This window comes from Lissotriton vulgaris, chromosome 9 (assembly GCF_964263255.1).
Source record: "Lissotriton vulgaris chromosome 9, aLisVul1.2, whole genome shotgun sequence".
In the NCBI taxonomy this organism is placed as follows: Eukaryota; Metazoa; Chordata; class Amphibia; order Caudata; family Salamandridae; genus Lissotriton; species Lissotriton vulgaris.
The window spans coordinates 916,377,026-916,403,994 of record NC_141697.1 but is presented as its reverse complement, the minus strand read 5'-3'; the positions used below and the strand labels follow the sequence as shown (position 1 = coordinate 916,403,994).

General features: G+C 43.0%; 1 protein-coding gene across 2 annotated transcripts in view; it reads left to right on the top strand.

Annotated features, from left to right (window-relative positions):
- Positions 1-26,969, top strand: part of RRP9 (ribosomal RNA processing 9, U3 small nucleolar RNA binding protein) — a 147,193-nt gene that overhangs the window by 36,312 nt on the left and 83,912 nt on the right. For both annotated transcript variants that reach the window (XM_086938722.1, XM_086938720.1), the window contains exons 2-6: positions 11,044-11,126; positions 14,586-14,704; positions 21,456-21,523; positions 22,388-22,429; positions 26,124-26,250. In XM_086938722.1, coding sequence (XP_086794848.1) covers positions 11,044-11,126; positions 14,586-14,704; positions 21,456-21,523; positions 22,388-22,429; positions 26,124-26,250 — 439 coding nt within the window. The remainder of the gene's footprint in view (positions 1-11,043; positions 11,127-14,585; positions 14,705-21,455; positions 21,524-22,387; positions 22,430-26,123; positions 26,251-26,969) is intronic.

The window sequence follows — 26,969 nt, the reverse complement described above, 5'->3', positions numbered from 1 at the left end:
ACTCTTTCTACACAGTAAGATCATCGATTTGGAAGATCGCAGTCGTAGAGACTATTAGTTTTTTTGGATTTCTGGAAAATATTGAAAATCAAGACATAAAGACCTTTCTCTGTGATGCACTTCCCATCTTGACTGGTATTTCTTTTGCTCCTCCTCTTGAGATCCAACCTGCTCATAGACTGGGTCTTACACGTTCTGGTACCTCTGCAAAACCCAGACCAATTATTGCCTGTTTTCTTCAGCATGAACAAACCCAACAGATCTTATCAATGGCTCGTTCACGTGGCTCCTTTCTATTTCAAGGTCATACATCCATATGGCTGCAGACTTCTCTAAAGAAACAAATGAACGGCGGAAGGCGTTTCTTTCCCTACGACCCCAGCTATGTCAAATGGACATCAAATATGGATTATTTGAGCCTGCACGTTTTCGTGTTACCAGAAATGGAGAATCCAAAGACTTTTACGATCCTGCACTTCTCCAGCGGGTTTTGGATGATATCAAGTCTGATATGGAAACTCAATCGTCTTGCTATGCTCAACCTCCTCAATCCAAGACCTCCTCTACAAATCTGCCAACGTCTCATTTGAACACCTCTACTGATTCCTGGCAACGTGGTAGGGATCTCACCAGTCTGCCTCGCTCTCAGGATGATTTGGGATTCAGCTCTACATTCCGTCTCCTCCCTCACTAACACACAGCAAAGAGACCAGTCTAGATTGCCTCTCAAGAAGCCTTCTGATGCTGACTGAATCCTTTTTTATGCTCGGTTTTCTTTTTCTTATTTTATAAGCTTATAGCAGTACTTGTTGTTGGTAATGCTTTTGCTGCTTGATTCGCCAGCTGAGAATTCAATGCATTGTATAATATGGTCACTTCTACTTCATGTTTTATATTGTGCTCTATGCCTTACTGTTATTTTATATTTTCTAATTGTACACTATTTTCAGTTTTGAAGATATTTATCCATTTTCAGGTTCTGCATATTATATACCACATAGATATTGCCTCTTCCATGGTTTTTTTTCTTCCTGTTCATTCCCCTTCCTATGGTGGTGGTGATAAGCTTGTCACTATATATTTTATTCATTAGCTATTCCGCTCTTGCATGATGTCTATTTGTTTCATTGTTTCATGTGTTTAGATTAAGCTTAGTCATTTTCTTTTGTTTCTCTTCTCCTGCATCACTTTGTTTCCCCTTCTTCTACTTTCTATTTCTTTTCTTCCTTTTATATAGCATTGTTGGATTTGTTTCTTTTCGTGCTTTATCTTTCATATTTCCTTAACTCTATTTTTCACACCTTCTGTTATGTATCATGTTTTTCTTTTATTCCACCTCCTTTGCTTTCCTTTCTTCTTGCCCTATTATTCATGTCGCGTTTTTGTGTTATGGTCACTTTTGTTTCCTGTTTCATATTGTGGTCTATGTCTTATTGTTTTATTTTTTAACTGGGCACTATTTTCAGCCTTCTAAGAGTATTTATCCATTTTCAGGCCTTGCTCTAAATAGATGTTACCTCTCACATGGGGGTACTTTTTTCCTATTCATTCCTCTCCCTATGGTGATGTTACTATTAAGCTTGACACTATATATTTACTTCACTAGATATTCCGCTCTTTTACGATATATATTTATTTCGTTGTTTCATATATTTTAAACTAGGTTCTGATATTTTCTTATATTTCTCCTCCCACGCATTATCATATGTGCTTCCTCTCCCTTCTTTTTCTACGTTCTATTTCTTTCCCTCCTTTTTATGGCGATATTAGATTTATTTCTTCCTCTATTTTGTCTTTCATATTTCTTTACCTCGATCTTTCACACCTTCTATTATGTACCATGTTTCTCTTTTATTTCACCTCCCTTGCTTTCATTTCTCCTCATGTTATTCTCTTATCGTATGGTTCTCATATCACGTTTTTAATGATTTTTTCTATTTTCCTGACTATATTTCGCGACAATATCTTATGGTTTCTTACGATTTTGATGATGTCATTTTATTCCATTGCGTTTCACATATTCCATGTTATCATTTGTTCCCTAGATCCCCATTCTTCTTTACTCGGGAGGGGGTCCGGCCTCCCTTGGCGCTGCTTTCAGTGCGTGCAGACCCGTAGTTAACAGTCTAGGTTTCTTTTCTCTTCATTTTCTTTTTTTTATCTTTCTCTCTTATCTCCATCTCTAATACTTCTTTCCTTCTATTTCTACTTACTTTTGTCTATTCCAGATCTTCACTCTGCTTTTCTAACCTATTTTTCTTTTTCTTTTCCTCTTTCCTTTTCCCTCTTATTTCTTTATCTCCCTTTTTTAATCAGTTTTTCCAACTTCTATACACACTTTGTCTTCTGCTTCCCAGAGTAACATCTTTCTTCTTTTCTCTATTTTTTTTTTTTTTCCTTTTTATTTTCTTGTTGAATCCTATTGTCATGTCTTCTACTCATCCGTTATTGGTGATTTCCTGGAATGTTCATGGCCTCACCCATTATATAAAACGCAAGAACGTTCTTTCCTATTTGCACTCTAAACATGTAGACGTTGCTTTATTGCAGGAAACTCATTTGGACAATGTTGAATCTAGTAAACTCAGCAGAGATTGTGTTGGTAAAGTCATTCATAGTAGTGTTTCTAAGCCTGATCCCACCAACCCTAACCTTGTTCGTAAATGTGGGGTAGCCATCCTTTTTTGGAAGTCACTCCCTTTTACAATTTCCAAGACATGGTCTGACCCGGAAGGTCGGTATGTATTTGTTAAGCTGGAACTTGGAAACTCTTTCATTTGTCTTGGTTCTGTATACGCTCCGCTAGGTCCCAAAAACATTTTATCCTTCGACTAAATCGCCTTCTCACAGAAATAAATGCTTCTCAATTTCTCATTGAGGTGATTGGAATTTGGCTCTAGACCCTGCCCTTGACAGAACAGGTTGCCTTGATACCGTCAATGCCTCGGATAGAGCTATGTTATGTGACATTCTTACTGACACTGGTCTTGTTGATCATTGGAGACTCCGTCACCCACACGATAAAGAATACACGTTCTTTTCCTCTACTCAAGGTACATTTTCACGTCTCGACTACTTTCTTCTTTCGCAACACACAGTCCGGTTGGTTACAGAGTCGAAGATTCTCAGAAGCAGCCATATCTGATCACTCTCCTGTTTTCTTATCTCTCGATTTGGGTCTTTCCAGTCCGGGGCGCAAGTCATGGCGTTTAAACATAAACAAATATAAAACACCAACAGGTAAACTTCTTTTACAGTCACACCTGCGTGATTATCGTATAAATAATAAGGACTCCATCTCCTCTAAGAGAATGGTCTTGGCAGCTGCTAAGGCAACCATTAGAGGTCAACTTATGCGGGACGCTGCTCTTTATAACAAGAAAAACACTGCCAACTAAGTTGATCTGGAGAAAGACATTCGCCGGCTTTCTCAACTATATATTTCGAAACCAACCCTCCAAAACCGTAAATTATTGGAGCAGGCGCGCATGTCTCTTAATAGTCTTTTTACTTCTAAGGCTGAATATGCCTTACAAAAGATGAAAGGTCGTCACTATGAACAGGGGAAAAAGGCTGGCCGGTTTGTGGCTGCGCAACTGCCTCAGAGGGAGGCCGCTATGGCAAATCCAGCTATCAAATCAAGTTGTGGTGATTTACTTACTCGGCGCAAGAAATTGTTAAAGAATTGGCCTCATTTTACAGATCTCTCTACTCCCCAAGCACTCATGTAGATTCACTAGAGATGCCCAAATTTTTTGGATGCGGTACATCTTCCGTGACTCTCAGGTGATGGTAGAGCCCTACTTGAGGGTGTTATTACGAAGGAAGAAATTTCTTTAGCTATAACTGCCTTGCCGTATCATAAAGCTCCGGGTGATGATGGTTTTCCTCCTGAATTTTTTAAGTGGACTGGTCAGAGTATGATTGATACTTTACATGCCGCATTTGGGGAAGCTGCGGAGGAATCTTCTCTTGGATCTATTTCCAACAAGGCCATCATAGCTGTTTTGCCAAAACCTGGTAAACATCCTTTGTTTTGCGATAGTTACTGACCCATATCTCTCTTAAATTCTGATGTTCAGATTCTTGCTATCATTCTCGCATCACGTCTTCGTATGGTTTTACCTTCTTTAATCCACAATTCACAAGTAGGTTTTGTTCCCAGTCGTTCATCTCTGAATCATTTACGTACTCTCTCTCATGCTTTATGGTCAGCTAAACATCTTGCTGATGATGCCCTACTTCTTTCTCTGGATGCTGAAAAAGCATTTGATCGCATTGAATGGGAGTACCTTTTTACTATAATGCAAAGGTTTGGATTAGGCAATCAATTTATAGCTAAAGTATGACTGCTTTATGACAGTCCATCAGCTCAAGTTAACTGCGGTGGTTTCCTTTCTTCTCCATTTCCATTTAGATGAGGTACTCGTCAAGGTTGTCCACTTTCCACTTTTCCTTCTGGCAATGGAACCTCTGGCTGCTGCAATATGTCAATCGGCTGCAGTGGTAGGCGTTCCTCTTCCAATTGGTCATTCTAAAATATATTTATATGCAGATGATATTCTTCTCACACTTATTGATCTTCCCCGTTCTCTTTCTGCTGTCCTTCGCATCATCAATGATTTCTTTTCCTTCTCCGGTTATAAGATAAACTGGGATAAGAGTGAAGCATTACCCATGTACATTGGTACTACAAAAGCTGCAATCTCTGGCTTTCCTTTTCATTGGCAATCATCCTGGCTTAAATATTTAGGGATATTGATTAACAGAGGATTGGATAATATAGTTATGGACAATTTAACTCCTTTAATCGTGCAAGTGCAAAGAGACTTTGATAAATGGAAGGCCCTATGTTTATCCCTCTGACGGGTTCATGTGGTTGAAATGGTTACCCTACCGCGATTTCTTTATGTTCTAGGTATGCTTCCTCTAAACATTCCCTTAACTACTCTTCGGTCCATTGACTCAAAAATTAAACTTTTTATCTGGGGTACGGCTAAACCGTGTCTTACCTTGGCCAAATTAAAATCTCACCAATTGCAGGGGAGTTTGGGTCCTCGCTCTATCGAGTATTACTCACTTGCCCTTCATCTTTCACAACTTTCCTTCTTTCTGCCTAAGTCTAAAGACATCCCTCAATGGGTCCCACTTGAACGCCACTTATGGCTCCTGGTCTTGGTTTGTCCCTTTTTATATGGCAAGGGTTCCAGTCCTTCCAATCCTAAAAATCCTCTCATCTGAAATGTATAAATCTTGGCAAAGAAATCATCGTATACTTTAATTCGCTGCTTCATGTCAAAGCTCCTTTATGGTTCAACTCGGCTATTCGTGTTCGTGGTCGCACTTTATCCTGGCCTCTGTGGCAGGAAGCTGGTGTTCATTCTCTAGAGCATGGGTACTCACAAACTTTCTCTCGGGGGCCAAATTTATAGTGTGGTTTGTGTCCGAGGGCTGCACCGGTTGGGGCGGGGTCAGTGGAGGAGGGGGCGGGGTTAGAGTAACAAAAAAGACTGTGACCATGAGGTTGAACAGAGGTCCCTGCAGCGGACGCCTTCATCCACTGAGCTACCAGAACCGGCATACACACATCTCTTTCTCTCTCTGTCACCCTTCCTCCATCCCTCTCTCTCTCTCTGTCTCCCTCCCTCTATCTCTCCCTCCATCCCTCTCTCTCCCTCTCTCTATCTCCTTCCATCCCTCTCTCCCTCCCTCTCTCTCCCACTGTCTCCCTCCATCCCTCTCTCTCCCTCTCTCTCTCTCTCTCTCACTCTGCCTCACTCCCTCTCACTCTCCCTCACTCTGACTGTCTCACTCCCCCTCTCCTTCCGTCCCTCTCCCTCTCCTTCCCTCCCTCTCCCTTTCCTTCCCTCCCTCACCCTCTCCTTCCCTCCCTCTCCTTCCCTCCCCCTCCCTCTCCTTCTCTCCTTCCCTCACTCCCCTTCCCTCTCCCTCAATACCCTTCCGTCCTTTCCTCCCTCTCCCTCACTCCCCTTCCCTCTCCCTCACTCCCCTTCCCTCTCCCTCACCCCCCTTCCCTCACCCTCTCTTACCCTCACTCTCCTTACCTCACCCTCACTTACCTTCCCTCACTCCCCTTCCCTCACCCTCACTCCCCTTCCCTCACTCCCCTTCCCTCAGTCCCCTTCCCTCAGTCCCTCACTCCCCTTCCCTCAGCCCCCTTCCCTCAGTCCCTCAGTCCCCTTCCCTCAGTCCCCTTCCCTCAGTCCCCTTCCCTCACTCCCCTCACTCCCCTTCCCTCAGTCCCCTTCCCTCAGTCCCCTTCCCTCAGTCCCCTTCCCTCAGTCCCCTTCCCTCAGTCCCCTTCCCTCAGTCCCCTTCCCTCAGTCCCCTTCCCTCAGTCCCCTTCCCTCAGTCCCCTTCCCTCACCCCCCCTTCCCTCACTCCCCTTCCCTCACTCCCCTTCCCTCACTCCCCTTCCCTCACTCCCCTTCCCTCACTCCCCTTCCCTCACTCCCCTTCCCTCACTCCCCTTCCCTCACTCCCCTTCCCTCACTCCCCTTCCCTCACTCCCCTTCCCTCACTCCCCTTCCCTCACTCCCCTTCCCTCACTCCCCTTCCCTCACTCCCCTTCCCTCACTCCCCTTCCCTCACTCCCCTTCCCTCACTCCCCTTCCCTCACTCCCCTTCCCTCACTCCCCTTCCCTCACTCCCCTTCCCTCACTCCCCTTCCCTCACTCCCCTTCCCTCACTCCCCTTCCCTCACTCCCCTTCCCTCACTCCCCTTCCCTCACTCCCCTTCCCTCACTTCCTCCCTCACTCCCCTTCCCTCACTTCCTCCCTCACTCCCCTTCTATCACTCCCTCCCACTCTCCCTCCCTCCCCTTTCCGCACTCCCCTTCCCTCACTCCCACCCTCACTCCCCTTCCCTCACTCCCCTTCCCTCACTCCCCTTCCCTCATTCTGCAGAATGAGAGAACACATTTTTGCCTCTGCAAAATGAACGAGACGCCCCTTTCACTCGTTGTATTATGTTTTTGTTTGATATCATATGTGGTATAGTAAACCGTTATCAGATCTGTCCAACAGATCGTGACGGATTTCTTGTCAAACTGTAATGTGGCAACTGCTGTAAGCGACATTTAATGTCTGCCCAGTGCCCACATTACTTCTGAGATGTTATTTTGGCAGGGCCTGCGTGGACTGTGAGGTGATGGGAGGGGAGGGAGGGGGGCACCGGGGAGTATAGGGTAGGCGCTGAGGCTCGCTCTCTCCACTGCTGACTTCCGTGTGATTAACTCTTTCTTCTTATGGGCAGGGGGAAGCTGCGGCCAAGAAACGGCATGTATGGATGTGAACAGAGAATTTATTGCAGGAGTGGATGCCGAGCAAACGATTTGTAGAGAGACAGAGATGAGGATCACCCATACTATATAGACAGGGCCTACACATTAGGTAGTGTGTTACAGGTCACACAGGCGTTTTTTGGCAGGGTGACTCAGGTATTCAGCCTTCCCAGGCTGAGAAATTGAGTACAGTTACATTGGGTGACATGGTGACCTGATAGCAAACACTACATAAAAACAAGTACTTGTTACCAAAAATGAGTGCAGCTGGCCCCCACCGGCTCAAATTAAGTACTGCCAATTGCTGTGTCCCCCAGGCTTTCATGCTGTGTTCTCTCATAAACAACCTACCTCCATCCTCGGCCCTAACACGAAACTACAAAACAGCACCGCACAAACTACCTCATCCACCTCTCGCTTCCACCACATGCATCACACACCCACTCACCAATTTATGTGTGCTCAACCCTGACACTCAAACCCCACCTCGTCCCTCAAGCTCACCCTTGCTCTCTCCTTCAGCCAGTTTCACATCCATTCACCTTTCACTTTCACCACATACACACCCTTGCCCACAACCACCAATCTATATGTGCCACACCCTCCCCACATCATACATCCACACCTGCTCTCCCCTCATGCCCAACCCCCTCATCCCTCAAGCTTACCCTCACTCTTTCACTCTCCAAGCCTCACCCGCCGCTCACTTCCACCACATAGACACCCTCGCACTCTCTCAAGCACCCCTACGCATGTTCCCCTCACACCCGCTCTCTTTCCCTTGCTCAGCCTTGCGCTCTCCCTCACAAACACCCCTCCCACTGCCATTCACCTGCACGCCCAAACCCCACCTAATAATCCCTCAAGCTCCCTCTCCCTCGCTGCCTTGACTACGCGAACAAAGCCATGCGCAGAAGGGTTTTACAGCTTTCACGGGGCACCCTGTGGCAAAGTAAACAAACATTGTTTTTTATAATATTTGCTTTTAATTTTAATATTTGATTACGCAACTCACCTTGAGTCCATCAATGCCCCTGTGACCTTTTTCCCCCTTTAAACCTTTGCCGCCACGTCCTCCCTTTTCACCTCGGCCCCCTTTGAGTCTCACTCCGGTTACACACACGCTTTAAAAATGCTTTTTTGAATCACGGGTACGATGTCTGCTTGGTCCGCGTGCCGCCAGGGAAGGCTTGCCGGGCCGCTGGCGGCCCGCGGGCCTTTCTATGAGTACCCGTGCTCTAGAGCAACTGCTTCATGGTGGCACTTTTAAATCTTTTTCCCAACTTAGTGAGGAATTGCACTTACCACCCACACAATCCTGTAAATATATTCAACTTCAACAAGCTATCACAAAACATTTAGGTTCCCCACCTGAATTGTTATCCGTATCTCCTATTTTGTCTTATCTGCATTTGTGGGGAAATCTTAAAGGTGTAACCTCTGGTCTGTATAAGACTTTCTTGCATCCTCTATTTTCGCAACCCCTCTCAAAAGCTCTTCAACTGAAATGGCAATCGCGCTTATCAGTTACATATTCCAATACTCAATGGGATCAAATTCTGGAAGGATTGCATAAGGGTGTCCGAGAAGCTTGCCTCAAATTCTGCATTTTTAAAATGATCTATGAATGGCACTGGTCTCCAGTTAAATTGCATCATGCTAAGTTGCTATCACATACTTTGTGTTGGAGATGTTCTGCTTCCCGTTGTGATATTACGCACATTATTTGTGAATGTCCCCGTACTAGATCATTTTGGCTTTTTATAAGAAAGACTTTGGCTAATACCATGTCATTACTTCTACCCTTTACTTCTGCAAATATTATTTTACATGATTTTCGTGGCCTTCCGAAGCTTTCTAAACCACAGACTTGTCTTCTCCATACTGCTTTGGCTACAGCCAAAATTTGTATATTACGTCATTGGAAGTCTTCCTTGTCTCCTTCTCAGGAAGAGTGGCTGGTGGCAATTGTACAAACTGCTTCTCATGAACGTATAATTTACAGGATCAGGTTTCCATTTTTCTCCAAACATGGTCCCCATTCCTGGAAACCACGGTGGATAGTGACTCTGTCTCCACTCCTTCCTCTCCTCCGACTGCTATCCCTTCTTAATTCTGTTCTTTTTATGGTCCCCTTCTCCTGTTACTCTGCTCTTCAACTCTTCTCATCTTTCTTGGTTCCATCTCCCTTACTATTTGTTTTTGTTACTCTGGATTTCCTCTTTCTTTTTCTTTCTTTCTTTTTCGTTCTTTTTTCTATTCTTTTCTCTATTTTCTTCTCTTCTATTACACCTCTCCTCGTATCTTCCTATTATCATTGCTTTATGAATTATGGAATATTTGCTATTTTTGCCCCCTCACATTTGTCATATCTTATGTAAAAAAAAAAAACAATTTCTCATTTGTACTATGTTTCATTTATCAATATCTTATTATGCTCTCTCCTTGCATTTGTAAGTTTATTTGTATTTTCGTCTAAAACTTTTTAATAAAAAATGTCAACACAAAAAATAAATAAGCATTTATAAATCATATTTTGGCGAAAGAATGGTAGTTCAGCAGAGTTGTTTCATCATATTCTTTATTCATGACTTCTTTTTCGGCAAGATAAAGACCGTAGCAAACACGTTTCATCCTCTCTGACTTGTTCAGGGCAAAAAACACATTTTCCTGCGGTCTGTGCATAATTAGTTCAAAAATCTAGTTTCTCCTTAAAAAAATCTGGTATAATCTGATATTTCAAATGCAGTATGTGGTGTTATTCTAAATTTGATTGCCAGATTTATGCTTTTGGAAGTCAGTCAGTATAAACCGTCCTCTGTTTTATTTCATGACTGGTTTTGATGATCGGTCAGCCGGCAAGGTAGTGCGGCGCAGCACTGCCCAGGCTGGCCTAAAAAGTAGCTGTGCACTTGATTAGTATTCCTTGCCACTGGAACTTGTACTCTGTATCACTCATTACTATTTTGTGCATCAGTTAGTTTTTTTAATATGTTTTTGTAACATTTGCATTTGCTGTAAACGTGTAGTCTCAGACTTGAAAGCTACTTGTTTAAGATTAGCCATGTTTAGCCAGGCCTGGAAAACCAAAACCAAAGTTCATCCCTGCCATTAAATTAAGCATAGGTTGCTTCTTGGTTGTATTCCAGAATGCCGTTTTCTTATTGTCACTCGTAATGCACTGGAAAACGGCTTTACAACTCTTAGCCATTTCAGTTTAACTTTTGAATTGTTGATGTTTTGATAGCTTCTGAATTTGTGAAAATGGCGGTGTTTTTGCACTTTAGAAGCCTCCTGGTTGGATTAGAAATGTAATTTCACAGTGATGCCATAGGGGCAGCAAGTTCTTTTTAGGCATCCTTTAATATACTAAAATAAGACATTGTGATGTAATGGTCTGTAAAATTAAACTATCAACGATTCAGTGTTCTTTGTTTGTTTCTGTTCTTGCTTAATTGGAGATTTACCAAATTAAGACAGGTAAAATCATTTGCTGCACCCTGCGAGTTTTTGATTTTGGCTGGTGTGATCCTTTATTTGGTATGTAGATTTGTTTTAATGAAGCTCTAGTTTTCCATGCCCATATTGAACTTATTCCTACATTTGGCATATTGTTTTCTGCTTACTTTATTTATTTTCCCTACTGCCCTTGTTTTTCTGCAGTGCTCTTTATATTGGAAACTAATGTTCAGCTGAACCCACATACCCATGTGTCTTATGCCTTGTCTTCATTTTTCAGCAGACTGAAGCAGATGGAAAGCCACGAAAGAAGATTGTTTCCCGACATAATGAGGAGATCTCAAGTGATTCAGAAACCGAAGGGTAAAGGAAGCGTTTGTGAGCATGTCTTAGTGCTAAAGGGAGCATCGGTCACTTCTCTTATTTTTCAGTACTACATCTGCTTTGACTGATATACAGATTTCGAAATAACCAATTTCTACTAGTTACAGAAATCAGAATTCTTCAGTTATAAGGGGACTTGATAACTTAGTATCCCAACAAGCACACCTGTCCTCGGATTGTCATTCTAATGTAAAGCTTTTTCCTGAGTCCACATCGTCCCGTCTCCGGTTTTAATAGCCAAGGTTGGCAACGCTTGGGAGAAAGCCAGAGGACGTACCTTCCTCTTTCAGAGTGATTTATTTGCCAGCCCAGTGGGGGTCACTGCAGACGTCTCCCTGGACACTCCAACCTTGCTTTCATTTTGGAAGCTAGGGTCCATTTCCTTAAACATTTGTGGGAGATGTGATCAAGTTGTTGTGCTGTTGAGTTTTTCCTGATTGGATAACTACATGGGAATTTGTCAGCAGATGAGTGTGAAATACATTTCATGTGAATTGGTATTATAGCTAGATGATCTGATTGTTTTTGCACTCTAATCTAAGCACTTTTTGGGTGTGGAATTTTACCCATATTGTCTTGGTTAGTTTTGTGATTTTCAGGCGTTGGTCATTGTTAGACCTGACTTCCGTGGCGTAGTATTCCTCCAAACCTTTTTTTTCTTCACTCCCTAACTTTGCTGAACTAATTTTTGGTAGCATTAGTACTCTATGCAATTTACCCCATTGAACTGTGCCAACGTGCTTATTCTCGCTCACTAAACGTTTGGCACCTAATTGGCACTTTTACTTGTTAGTCTCTAGTACATGGTAGTACATGTACCCAATGGCCTGTAAAGTAAACACAAATATTGGGCTGCAGCACTCATTGTGCCACTTATTAAAGTAGCTTTTTAAAACCTGTCTCATGCCTGCTACTGCAGACTGTATTGCAGCTTTAAGCTGCCATTTCGACCAGGAAAATTAAACCTTTTGCCTAAACCTTCCTTTTTAATAGTTATAAGTTGTTAAGGTGAGCTCCAAAAGCTCATAGGGCAGGGTGCATGGTATTTAGAAAGTTGGCTGTGTTTCTTAGGGCCAGGTCCATTGCATTTAAAAAGCATGGTGTGCGTTTGAACTTTCCACTGCCAGCATATGTAAAACCTAGTCTGTGGGAGAGAGCCTTTCATCAGTGAAAAATGACAAACACTTGGTTACCTTATTTCAATGAATAGGTGTTAATTGTATTTTAAAATCCTTTTTAATGCGGACGTTGGATTTTAAGTTACAATTTTGAAAATGGCACTTTTAGAAAGTTTGTATTTTCTTGCCTAAACCTACTGTTTTTTTTTCTGCCAGTGTCCTGCATCCCATGGCCGTCAATGGCTCTTCTGTTTGGGTTTGTGTATTGCTTCCAGGCAGTGAGATAAAGGGAATCTGGGTGTGAGGCTCTTTCCTGCCAGGTTGGTTGGGGAGGAACTATATTCTGCTCTGATTTAATTTCAAAGGGACATGCCTTCAGCACACACAAAGGAATCTGAAACCAGGCCTACCGTGCCTTTTGGCCTAGATCAATTGGAGCCAGGAACAGAGGAAAGGGAACCATTGGCTAGAACCAGTTTGGGGGTTGATCAAGAAATCCTCAAAAGCAAAATCTGCCACCAGGTATAAAAATGGTACCCTGAGAACCACTCATCAGAACACTCCTAGACCTGTGGAGGATGCAGAAGGATTACTGCCCTGCTGCTGGAATGCCTTCCTTGCTGTCTGAAGAAGGAAGATTGGACCCGCTTGCATTTGTTACCCAGAGTGACTCTATAGGTCATTTGGCTAACCTCCAGTGTCTGCTGGAGTGAGTCCTGATCCCTAATTGGTGTACCCCAGTATGTCACCCCAGGTCCTGAACTCTTGACTGGCATGAGTAAGAACTCCTTCTGGAGAACATTTTGAAAATCCTGAAGTTTAGACTTTTCATGACTGAACGGGCCAGTACGTACAAAACTTCTTTCTCTTGCTACGACCGCCAACAAAAGATCAGCGGGCCTGCTCTTCATGCCAATAGCAGCCGTTCGCTTTGATGGGCAACACCAGACCTGCATTTTAAGTCAACAGCAACTGTCTGCGATGATCAACCAGTGCAATGCCCCAGAGACAACCAGCTTTTTACGCTACAGCAATGACCATCCACGATGCTCGTCTTGCTCTGCACGCCAAAAGCCTCATCCTCGTGGCATCCTCCAATCCGAACCAAACTACCAAACTCTTCTTTCCAGACTTATGAAGGTAGCTCTTCTATGAGACTAACCTGGTCCTTGTGTTCGAACCGTGCTCCTTTATGGTTTACCTGAAAATGCCACTTTCCCCCGTCTAGCGTGACCAGAATACCAGGAGAGGCACCTTCTGCTTCTAGGTGCTATTTTTACCTACAAATTCAATAACCCTGGTTCTAATGATTGGATTTTTGTTGTTCTAGTATCAGTATATTGAAATGTACTCTGTTTCTAAATTGCATTGGGATTATTATGTTGTGTTTTTGTGTGCTTCATAAATACTTCACACATTGTCTCAACCTTAAGCCTGAAAGCTTTGTGCCAAGCTACCAGTTTGTTAAGCACGGGTTAATTTAGTGGTTCACCCCGACAGGAATTGGGGTTGTTGCCTTAGTCGGGCTTCTGCCACCCCTCCACCAGTAATCCCATGTTTAGTCACTATAGTAACTGGTGTCTCAAATTAATATTTTCACCCTATTTTGCTGCTGCCCCTTTTAGAATTCAATTTGATAACCAACCTACCCACTAGAATTTATAGTGGCGTGCACCTATTATATTCTACATTTAAATATTTATTAGTTAATGGTTTGAGTTAGAAGTTGCAACTTCTAGTCTCTACCATATACATTAAAGGTGGAGTACAAGTATTCAAGTAAATACTTTTCTCAAATATCAGAAGTTGACATTAATGCTTATAGTTTGTACCATTAGTGGTATTTGTTACTTATAACTAGATGTCAGTTAGCAATATACATATGGTAGTGGATCCGTGCACCTGTAGAAAGAGCAGATTCTTGCAAGCGTGAAGATATTTGTATGTGGGTTTAATGTTCTGGTATTTGTTTGAAACCATGTTTTGGCTTGAACTCAATTACCTAAGTGAGCAGAAGGAATGGATTTGCCCAAGTTGTGCAAACATGTCATTATCAATAACCTAAAAGAAAGTGAACAAGCTTCTTTTAATTAAAATTTTCAGGTTGGCACATGTTGCATATATTTTGAATATCCTTTCTGTATTTAATCATGAGCACTGAGCTTTTATTCTCATTCTCCTGGACTGAACATCTTTTCTGTTTGCAGTGTTTGTAGAATGTTCTTACATCAATTTGTTAACGTGAAGATGGAATTGAGAGTATGTGAGAGGAGAGGAAAGATTAGAACACTATAGTAACATTTTCTTTTTGCTATCATAGCTTCCCTGAACATGAAAAAAGAAAGAAAGGACGCAATGAGGAAGAAGAAATTGAGGAAACCCCTCAGGAAAAGAAACTCCGACTGGCCAAACAATACCTGGAGCAGCTGCGGGAGCAGGGTAAGCTTGAAACTATGCACTTTTTGGAATAAAACAAAATGTAATATATTTCATACAAAAAAAGTATGTCATTTTGGTCCCTAAATAAAGCATTCTCTTCCAACGGCTTCGTTTTACAACCCATAGTGTTGTCTCTGAAAAATCCTTTCACAAGACCTCACTTATGTTTTTGTCATCTTATCGAGTGTGTGTGTGTGCGTGAGAAAGTGCCCCTTTTTGCATGGTTGCCCCCCGATGCAACCTGACTTGATGAGCTTTGAGTCCGTGCCAATGAGGTTGCAGGGCCTGAGTTCTTTCGCAAGACTGTACCTTTGTACCCACAATTGGCACATCTCTGCCACAGGTAAGCCCCTTGTAAAAGGTGCCAAGATCACTGTGACCAGGGAAGGCCGCCTATTGTGTCCCCCCTTGAGGTCCTGTACCTTAACACCCCCTCACTGCCATTGACGGCGAGGAAAGTGAAGTCGACATGGTACACGTGTGCCATGCCTGCAACCCACTGCCTGAAGCATAGGTAAGTCACCTTTCTAGCAGAGTGCACTAGCCCTAAGGTGGCAAGAGCCCTGTACCCCTACAGCAGTGTTCTTGAATCTGTGGGACGCGCCCCCCTGGGGGGGCGCGACACCTTCCCAGGGGGGCGCGCACTCCACTTCAATCTGACCTTTGTTCCCTGCGTCCCTCCGTTTGTGCAAGTCTTCTTGGAGGATTCTGGTATGTGAAAGGGGAGATCGATGGGGCAGGAGGTGCCCGTTCTTTTGTCATGGTAACTCTCCCAGGAGGGGGTAAATTCACAGAGCTGTCTGCTTCAGCTGCAGTGGGAGGCAAGGAGTCTCCTCTGCTAAAACTGAAAGCAAACAAACAGACACGCTTTCGGTTTTAGCAGAGGAGACCCCTCGCCTCCCACTGCAGCTGGAGCATTTCAGCTCTATGAATTAACCCCCTCCTGGGAGAGTTAGCTCTTCCCAGAACGGAGACGAAGTTTCCAGAGAAGTTTAAGGCATGGGCAAAGTGAGCTCTGGCCCAGGGCCTCAACCCACTCAAGGGGGTGGGAGTGTGTGTGTGTGTATGTGTGTGTGTGGGGTGTGCAGGGTCGGGGGGTGAAAGAGCCAGCTCTATTCTACAGAGTCTTGCCCTCATGACCTTGAATCATTTTAAAACACAATGTTGTAAATAGCGTTTTTCAGTTATTCATTTATAATGTGTAAAAGTCTATTACAGACATTTTGCAGGCAAAATGTGTTCATGCGTCATCCATATAAAAAGTTTATTTTAGATCAATACATGACCTCACAAATGAGAAATAGAAGAGTGTGACAGATTATTTGCAGTAATATTAGAGAACTGCTGTTGTGTTACATACTGAAAACACACATCACTATCCCTGAATATCTGATGTACACACATTTAGTATTTGACCAAAGAAGGCATGAAAGAGCTGAGACTAGATCATAAAATCAAAGCTGGTCCGAACAGGGGCCCCAAAAATACATTTGGCCCACAAGCCACAAAACCCTTAAAACGTCCCTGAAAGTTTCTTTTAAAATTACACAGGCAGGCGCACAAAATGCCAGCCAGCCATGTGTTGTTTGAACAGGTTGCAAATTGCTAAATATGGTTATAAATAAGAAGTATTTATTCATTTGTAATGTTAACGAGCTCCCGGTCCCCTCCTTCTTTTTGTTGATTAATTTGTAATGTGACTTTTTTTATCTTTAATCCCTTTTATTATCAGTCATTGATCATTCAGGCAGCTCTAGAAAACAATTAAAAGTTCTTTCTATTTATATTTGCTGTTCAAAGTATGCACAGGCAAGTGCTGAAAATACAGCTTTAGGTGACTGCTTATTTTTATACCATCTGTGACATCAAAATAATGAGCTGGCAACCCTAATCATAAGACTGGAAGTTTGTTGAGTGATCAGCACATTATTTATTTCCTCCACCCTGATCCCTCGTTACTGCCATAATATCAATAGTTTAACTCATTTGAAACCCTACGCTGCCGTCAATAACATGCTGAGTTACTTCAAGTGTCAGGGAATGCACCCTGCATTCAGACCACTCACTCATCATTCTCGCCCTTCATTTTCACTCTCACCCAGCACTCACACTGACCCCGATGCACTCCCACCATTCACCCACTTACAGTGATCACTCTGCACTGACAGCGATCACAATGCGCTCACACTGATCACCATGCACTCATACCATTCACCCGTTCACCCTCCACTCACAGTGATCACTCTGCACTCACAATGCACTTGCGCTTTTCCCCCTGTACCTCACCCTGCAGTCACACAAGCACACTACTCAACCTGCACTTGTGACACTTCACTCACCTGTCCCCCTCACTGTTCAATCTGCAATCTAACTCCAATAAGCCCACCACTAACCATACATTCATTCATCCCACTCTGCACTAACATGCGCACCCAAATTCATATGGTCGCTTCACTCACCCCTGGACACAAGTATGGGCATGTCGTTCCCCATTAAGGTTTTCATCTTAAATTACAAAAGGAGACCTCTAAATGCACTACAATCCAGCCTTCCAGGGGCCCCTTGATAGAGACACTTCTGGTTTTACCCTGATGGACTGGAATCATTCCTAAACAGATTCTTGCAAATACCGTTTTGGTTAATTTCTTTTTAATGTAATTGATGTGAGGGAGTCTATTACTGTTTGTAGAGAAATGTGTTTGTTGAGAAATGTGTTTGGTTTATGCGACAACCATAAAAAAGTTAACCATAAAAAAGTTGGGTCCAAGCGGGTACTCACATATGAGAAATTGGTGGATATCACAGGTATTTTTCACTGTAAAATTATTGGGCGGTTGCTTTGTTACAACAGTGAAAACACATCACTATCTCTGAATATTAGCTGTAAACGATTTTAGAATTTTGACTACAGTGCCTGTGCACCGTTAGTAGCCTGGCTAAATTGGGTATGGCAGAGCTGAAAATAAATCATTTAAACTCAAACCTGTATTGAACAGGGGCCCCCAAAATAGTTTTGGCCCAGGGCACCCAAAATCCTGAACATGTCTCTGCCATCACAAAGTCTATCAGACAACATTACTCTGAAGTAAACTAGACAACATCATTAATTTATTATTAGTTATATTTTGTTTAAGCATAAGCCGGACGTGTCCCAAACCCCCACTGCTTCAGGCAAGCAACTTAACGTACCACTAAGGAATTCTCAATGAGGGGTTTGTTCAGCGCCTTCTCTGTGGACTTTCAACTGTCTTCGGATCCATAATTGGTTGGTGGGCAATTATCCCATTATGATGCTGCTTAAAACGTTTGTTAATGATTTCTGGAGAAGATTTGTTTCTCGTGTACCAGCTCTGAGCTAGGGAGTTCTTGAAACATCTGACAACATTGTCTCCCTTACAGTCCTTGTCTTGGCTGAAAATGTCTGCAGAATATTCAGCTTTGGGAGAAACTGCTATCAAAACTATCTTGCCTTTCAGCTCGTCCTATTTATGTGAGATTGGGTTCTCAGCACTTGCGGTATTAAAGACTAAGTACCGTTCAAGACTGGATGTGAAGCACAACCTGAGGATGGCAGTAGCAAAAATCCATCTACAGTTTGACCGTATCTGAAAAACGGGCACACCTGTCACATTTATGTTGGTGGTGTTATCAATCCATGTCATATGTAAAACAAAGCATCCTAGTAAAAACAATTTGCACACATTTTATCTTGGAAAGTGGTGTTTTGAGCGGTGTAATAAGCCTCTGTCATTTCACCACACCCACCCACAAACCTGCAGTTTACTTAACACTCTTATTGTATTGAATGTTATTCGCTGAATATGCCTGGAATGTGCGTGTGGTCAGAGTCCAGAAATTTGTCAGGTGGTGGGGGCCTAACATCTAAAAAAAAAAAATTCAGCTTGGGGGGCTCAACCTACAAAAGTTTGAAGACCTCTGCCCTACAGTGTCTAAGCCCATTCATTGACGTAAGTGTATTAAAGCCATAAAGTGTATATGGTCTGGGTGTTTGTCCTTACGAACTCCACAGCTCCATAATGGCTTTACTAAAAACTGCGCAGTTTCATAGCAAACTTCTCAGCACATTAAACCTGCACTGCCAGTGTCAGATTTTATGTAAAATGCACTCGGGGGGCATAGATGCACCCTGAATATCGACCAACCCTAGTGTGGTTCCTGAATGGCTGCCTGCCATTTGCCACCACCAGAAAGGTTTCTGGACTCGAGGGCAGAGAGCCTCCGCTATCTGGGTCCAGAAACAAAGACCATCCTGGGCAGTGGTGCCATTCCTCCTCCCCCAGGTTGGGCTGGGTCCACGAACGGGGAAGCTTCAAAGGCTTACCACCTTTGGAAGCTGTCCCTGCCCCCCCCACCGTTTCTGGCATCCACTTTAGGCAGGAGAATCAGCTAAGAAGAGTGGTGTATTCACCTTTACCAACCCCAACCCTCCGGTGGGGGAGGCGAGGTGAAGCACACATCTCAGTCCCCTCTGTCTTGAAGATGGGGGGGGGGTACGCAACCAATTAGGGAGAGGCTCATGCCCTCTCCCACTGTAGGGTGGCATAATGGGGGATGTACCCTCCCCAAAAAAGGGACCCATTGGTCCCGACCTACACACCCATTAAATGTCCCTAAATGTAGTATTTTAAGGCAACTCTGAACCTCTCCTCCGAAGATTCGAGGAAAAAAGGAGGACTGAAGAGCTGTGCTGACCCAGGAAGTGGAGGACACCAACTGCTTTTGCCCCAACCCTTCCGGCCTGTCACACATACGACCTGCCTACAGCGAGAACCCCGGCGAGGCCAGCAGCCAGTAACGCCCAGAGGACTTGACCTGCAACCCTCCTACAGACTTTGTCTATCGTGAGCACCGGATTCGCTCAAGCCAAGACTCGCCCACAGAATTTGTATTCTGGTGATTCAGGAATTCTGCACCTAATGCTCATAGCCCGAGTTCGAGTGGCCCAACACTACAAGGAGGTCTCTCCAGTGATACTGACCTGGGATTTGGTGATCCCAAACCTCCCTCAAGCTTTGAGATGACTCCTGCAGCCTCAGCCTGAAGGGATGGTAAGAAAACCTGATGCCAGAAGAACCCCCTGCACCCGACCCCACCCCCCACGGTCTTGAGTGGCCCCATCCGACGGAGTCAAGGCATTCCCCAAGAACCCAACTTACCTCTTCAGCCTGTGGTCTCCTTCAGGAACTCTCCCTGCCCAAGCCTGCAGCAACTTCGCACAATTGAAGGTCTCCATTGAAATGCAAAGGGTGGCCTTTTTGCACCCTGCACCAGGCTGTCCCAGTGCCGCTGGTGGTGCAGCTCCTTTGTTGTCCGTTGGCCTCTGCAGTGCTGACCTTAACCCTTGGAGCTTTGCTCCCACAACCGAGTGGCCTGCTCGTCAGCAGTCCCTAACCGAAGGCCCCATTGGCTAATATTGGGCCCCTGCACCTGGCCAACCCAGTGCTGCTGGTGGTGCAACTTGAGTGCCCATCTCGACCTTAGGAAACCTTTGTCCTAACCCCCAAAACTCCCTCTTGTAAGTTGTTCTTACCTGAGAAACCGCCAACACTTTCTCCCATAGGAACCCAAGAGATTTTTGGTCTAAAATGTTGTTTGTATGGAGAAAATAGAACTAAACAATGAATGTATGAAAAGTATTACTTACCTTGTATTGTGAAATCCTAAGGTGTGGTATCTAGGCATACCACCCCAATACTCCTAGTAATTCAAAGGTAACTAAAAAGTAAACTAAAAGTAATTGCTGTGTTATTTAAACTGTTTCCAAAGCATATACAAACCTTTTACGATTGCAGCTTCAATCACAACTGCATTTCTTTGAACAGTCTTGCATGTGAGAATATATGTTTTACTTGCCTGTGCCAAGTCCTCCTTGGTTCTGAAATAAAACCCAAGTATACCTTTTTTATACTTACCAAATTGGTTCAGATTCGGTCTCTGAGTGTGTGTAATCAGTCCTTGATTGAGTGAATACAATAAATGCTTAACACACCCTCTGGATACAGGGCTCGAAAAATCTACTTGACCGATAGCATCTGCGAGCTAAATTTAACGAGGGTGAGCTGTTTTTAGGTCCTACTCGCCCTTTCTGGCAAGTAGGAAGACAAACTAACTTTTGTCCTCTGTCTGTGAAACGAGCTAATGTGACAAGATAGCAAGATTTAAAGGCATTTTTATTGCTCACAAAGTTAATGAGCAATAAAGATGCCTTTAAATCTTGTTATCTTGTCACATTTGCTCCTCTTTCAGGGATGGAGGTCAAGTAGGTTGCAGTTGGGTTGAGTAGATTTTTCAAGGTGCTGGTCCTACAGGACTTGTACCATCTTTATGGGATTTTTCGAGCCCTGGGATAGGCCTAACTGCTCGTCCACACTACCACAAAGAACTGTTAATACTTTCCTAATTTACCCTCTGCTATACCTCTAGGAACTCCCTGGACTCACTATACATCATTTTATAATAGTAAATGCAGAGCCGGCTTCCTACTGTGTGCATGCACATCTGTGAGTGAAATGACATGTTTATTATTGTGATCCCCCATGTTCCCTTTATTTTCATGTGTATCTGCATACCTGCGCATGACTGTCTGCGGAAGCCGGGCACTTATGCATGCATGTTTGTCCTCTTATTTGTATTTGAATGCCTGTGCTCTTCTTCCCTATTTTGTGGCTGTGTTCCTGAGCCACCAAATTTGCCTGTACCATTTATTCATGTAGTCTTAACTTTTACACAGAGGAAGAAAAGGCAGAGAATGAGGCGTTTGGCCAAGACCTAGTCGCTGGTCGGCTGGAGGAGGAAGTGGTGAGTGATACCTTCAAGCAGTGCAGGATGGGTATAAGCTGAATGCAAACCTTGACTCGTGTGCATTTGTTATAGGAGAATACATGTAAAGCACAATCAGCCAAAATGATTGCTTTGAGAGTAGGATCCGGAATTCATATGTCGTACCTCTCGTGTTTGCATGCTAGTGCCATTGCAGACTGCAGCTCCTGAGACTTTTTTTCTGGGCTTCTGAACTTTAAACTAGTAGCGAGCAGTGCAGTCTCAAAACGGTGTAAGGAGCTATGAAACACTATATTAGCTGCTAAAATGAGTCTCACAAAGTTTGTGCTTTTCAAATAAGATGTTAAAGCTCTGGAAAGGATTGAAATATAGAAGCCATCTCTCATGTCCCACCTGCCTTCATTCCGGGATCGCTTGAACTTAACATTCTGCTAGCTGCTTTAAACCTCCAGAGTTTCGAGGTTCTACAGACTACACCCTTGTTTTCCACTTTGCGGTTTCCTCCAAGTCCAGCACACGTACCAGATTCTGAACTCCCTGTTTTCAATTTAGAAGTTTCTTTAACTTTCATTTTATTCTACAAGCCTCCTTTTGTACTAAAATTAGGGATACTCCTCTTTAAATGTTGAAATTGCAGTTAACTTTTTTGAGTTTGATGCACATATTTTACAATGTACTGGTGATCTCTTTCAACCAGGATGACCGTTTCTTCTCCAGGTGCATCATATCACAACTACAATGGCTCCAGGTTGCTCTTTTAGGAAAGAGCAAATTATTTTAGGTGCCAGTTAAGCAAACTATATTTGCGCTGGTACCCCAAAAGCATTGTCGTTGGTGATCCTCTCTTTGCTTTTTACTTGATTGTATTTTCATCTTTTACAGATGGAGCAGAAGGGGAAACTGCAGAGACTTCTCGCCAAAGATGTAAGCACAATGAGTTTGTTAGCTTGATTTGAAGTATTGCACAGGAGAATTAAAAAATTTTTGTATATGTGTAATATGTTTGTACATGTATTGTACAGATGCAGTTGTATTGTTTATATATGTTTTTTTCAAAATAAACGCAAGACATATAAAACATATGTTTGGTACAAATTCACAGTTTTATAGTGCAAACCATTATGGCAGAAAGGGATCAAAAAATGTTAATGAGGGGCAAGACTGCGAGGGATTAGGAAGTAGCCTTTTCTTGCGAGTGGTCTTCCCCAAAACTATTATTTCACCAGGTATCACAGTAGTGCCTTGTTTATAGTGAGCCTTGGTCTTTTGGCTTTATGTGAAGGGAGAAAGGGATGGCGCAAAGTAATGTAAGTAACCCGGGCTTGACCTATTTAAAAATCATGCTGTAATGTACATGAATAAGCTTCAGAGGTAGTAGACTGCTTTCCTCCTCGCCCTCTCACCTTCAACATTTCTATAATTCCTTTTCTCATCGAGATTCTCCCTGATAAATGCTTTTTTCAGTGGGGCTGGCTGGCTGACTGACTGACTGACTGACTGGATGACTATATGGAAGAAGGGAGGTAGGGATGGGGCATCTTTTAATCAAGGCACTTGGGCTTTTCCAAAAACGGAGACCTTGAGATTCGAAGTGTAGCCCTTCCACATGGTGCTGACGTTTTTACCCAAGTATTTCTGTAATCTAGTTTTCATACAGCTCTCAAAGCTTAGTACCCTGCCTTACATTGCCTAGGGCTGGATGTGTGGAGGACACCGTACTGAACGCAGCCCTTTTCGATTTAATGGGTAGTAGCAAGAACACCAGCTCTGGGCCTTATGATTAGTGAGAACGAAAGTTGTAGAGCCCACCTTTTCAGTGAGACACAATAGAATACAAAATATTTAATTTGCATTAGAAGTCCAACATGTTTGCCAAAGTGAGCAGGCCAAATTCGCACCAAATAAAGGACCTATTCATACAAGCAAAATGCGAGCTGATCAAGGTTATCTAAAGTCATACACACAAGATCGGTCAATTTTCAATTTCATATTGACCAACACAAAACCTAAGGTAAACCAGATAGCTTTTGATCTGAATGCACTTCTAGTTCCTGGAGCCAGGCACATTATAAGTTGCTCTGCTGTATACCATTGGTATTAAACTTTTTTTTTTTTGGTAGCAGGAGCTCCCACACTTGGGTTTTTATGATGAATGACACATACGTAAAGTTTAACTTAGTGAATACTCCGGGCCATCCCGAATTCCTCTCCATGCCAGGTCAGTGCAACTTGGTTTTCACTTCGAAGAACCTTTCTTGCCTCTAAAGGGTTGTGGGAACTGGGCATGTTCATCAGAGCTACTGTGAGCCTCTGGTGTGAGACAAATGTACCAGATGTCTCAGCAAGCAGAACTTTTCAAGGCAACCACAAAGGATTCATATCGAAGAAATTCTGTGGTCCATTTTACAATACTGAGTCTACCCTGAAATGGACTTATTTGCAAATGCAAGCCTCAAAATCTACCCGTTCTACATGCTCAAGTGTTGTGTACTGTATCTAAGAGCTAAAGCTGTTTGAGCTGTCCTAGAAATTTCCTTGGGTCTTTCCACCCATAGCTTTGATAACAAAAGTTCTCAACCAATCGAAGGCATCTATGGTCAACATGATTTTGAATGACCATAGCAGTTGTATTTTTATTTTTCGGATCTCAGAAGTCTGAGATGCCAGACAAGAAACTGCCCATCATGCTGGATCTTTTCTCCACAGAACAAGGAAAGATGTTCCATCTCAGTTTACACGCAATGAGCTTGAAAGACTGACTTCTGCTGCCTAAAAAATGGGCATCTTAATTTTTCCCTGATTAGTATCGAGCTACTTCATGACCGAGGACCCACCTACCAGGGTATCTTATGCTTCCACATTAAAAAGGCTCTGCATCAGGTGTTTCAAGAGATCTATTAGCCCCAATGCCTGCCCGGACAAGCAGTATTGCCATATCTCTCATACCTAGTAAACTATGACCCGCAGTTAACATTAGGGTACACCTTACTGTGATTATCAGAAAGAGTGCTCAGATTTTTTTCTATCATACCAATCATTAGGAATTTTCGGGAACTTTTAATAAAAGGAAAAAAAAACGACTTCCCTCCTTATGCAGATCTCAGCCTTGTGGGAGCTTTACTGTAGTTATTTCCATGACATCAAATGGAACCCATAGAGAAGCTGCCTTTAGTTGCTGTTACCTTTGCTGATGGAGTAAGCAAGATTCTGGTTTTCAGGTCACAACTCACGTACACATTCTTTGCTCGAAAATGGGGATCAAGAGAGCCCATCTCTTTCTTCCTAAAAGAGGTTCCTTATCTCCAAGAAAACCTCTACACTTATTTTCCTGCTTTCACCCCTCCCCAACCCACCAGGTGATAAAGATAGCGATTTTCCATTACATCTCTCTAGCATACCTGTAGCTTCTAAACAATTCAAAGTTAGATGTGTGGTATGGTGTACCATACTATGCTATCAAAAGAGCTAAGCATTGAACTCTCACTACAGGCTTACTAAGAAATGATCTTCCGTTATCTGTTTGGCTTAATGACTGTGATCCTACATCAAATGGTCCCTCTAATTTGCAACTGATTCCTTTGAGGGAGATGCAATTCGAATTGTGGTTATCTGGATCAGTAAATATCAAGTCATGGAGAAAGGAAAACTTAAAAGTTTTTTTAGTTATCCGTCATGGAAGTCCGAACGCTTCTTCATGCCGGGCAACGACAATGGGATTCCTTTCGAAATAGGTCCTTTTAAATAAAGAATAAAGTACTATTTGATACTCGGCACGGATTCCAACCAGAATGTTTATTATTGAGCTCAACTTCTGTAAATTAAATTTTAACGCATCATGTCAGCGAGAGAGATTTAGAGAGTGAATAGGAATCAAAATGATGCTTATTCCACTGTTAGTCGATTATCAGTCAGTGAAAAGCTCTGCAATATACTTCTACTCCATGCAGAATGTAACACTAGATTGTGGACTCTGAACAGCTTCCCGGAGCATGTAGTATTATTGCTGGCTATTTTGTACAGTGGCAGTTGCAAAAATCTTTGAACAGTTTCTGACTAAAGATGACTAACGAAAATTAACTTGGAACGGATCTTGATTCAGAGGGCTCCTATGGTCTTCTGTCAATTACTAGTCTTGCCTTTTACACAGTCGCAAGAGAACGTGCTCATACTAAATTCGAACCGGAGATTCAAATTTGTATTCATTTTTCAGTTTAACTTGGATGTAAGTGTGATTTGTTTTTTAAAGTAGATTAACATGCCATTGTCAGTTACATTGGCACTATTGAATCAGCAGCTTGCTTCTGAATTGTTATGGGGAACCTCTAATTCGGAAATCCTCAAAGGTCACTAGGTGCACACCAAAGGAATAGAGAATGTGTTGTAAGCATTTCTTGAGGACTCATTTCCCCTACCTACTTTATTTTCCACGAGAACCAACACCCAATTTCAGCCAAGCAAGGCACACAGTATATAAAAACAAGTAATGCAATACTTATGGGGGTGGTGTTGAAATGTTATATACAGATCCCTGCAGAATTAGTTGAATTCCTGTACACTGTTCTATAGACCTCATAGTCATTTATTATGTTATAAATTGCTAATTTGGGTTGTTTTGCAGTTGCAGCCTCCGGACCCAGCAGAGATCCGACTGTTACGAGGTCACCAATTACCCATCACCTGTTTGGTCATCTCCCCTGATGATCAGCACATTTTTTCTTCTGCAAAAGATTGTTCTATAATTAAGTGTAAGTATTGTTTTTTTAGAATTTAAGGTTTTTCTGTAAAGTAGCTGCTCTTAAGGGTATGTATTCTTTAGAATAAACAGTGAGAATTCAATTAACCATCAAGAACTTTGGGTACAAGTTATTATATCGGAAGTTCCTTTTATCAACATGTTTTAGACAATTCAGAAGGAGGTAGGAGAGATGAGTGATAGTTTCATTGGCTAGTTGCCCCGCCCATGGAGGACTGGAGAAGTGCTTACTGGATTTTGAATTTTGAGGATACCAGTAGGACCGACTGCTTGTTGCTTGGTCCACACTATCTGGTGCATAGATTGACTAGATACTGAGATATTTAGGTGAATGACTTTCTATTCATACCTACTTGGTATTTCTCTTTCCCTTCTCGCCCATGAATCTAGGCGGGTCCAGCCTAACCTCACCTATTCGCTTCTTGTCTGGGTTGGCCACCACTTTCATGCCCTCCAAGGAATATTTAAAGACTTATTCTCGATGCAGAGTCCAGTGCACATCAGTAGAGCCATCGCAGCCGAGGTCAGACCTCATTTCCCTACCAAAAACATCCACACACACCATTTGATGCCACCACCATGAAGACCCATGTATACTGTTTGCCCATATGTGTGGAGTATCCCTTCCCTTAACTGTTTTGATGCCTGCTATAGAAATAGGACCAGATTAGGTTAAGAAGGTCCATTTACAAGTGCAGGCACGCTTTTCGG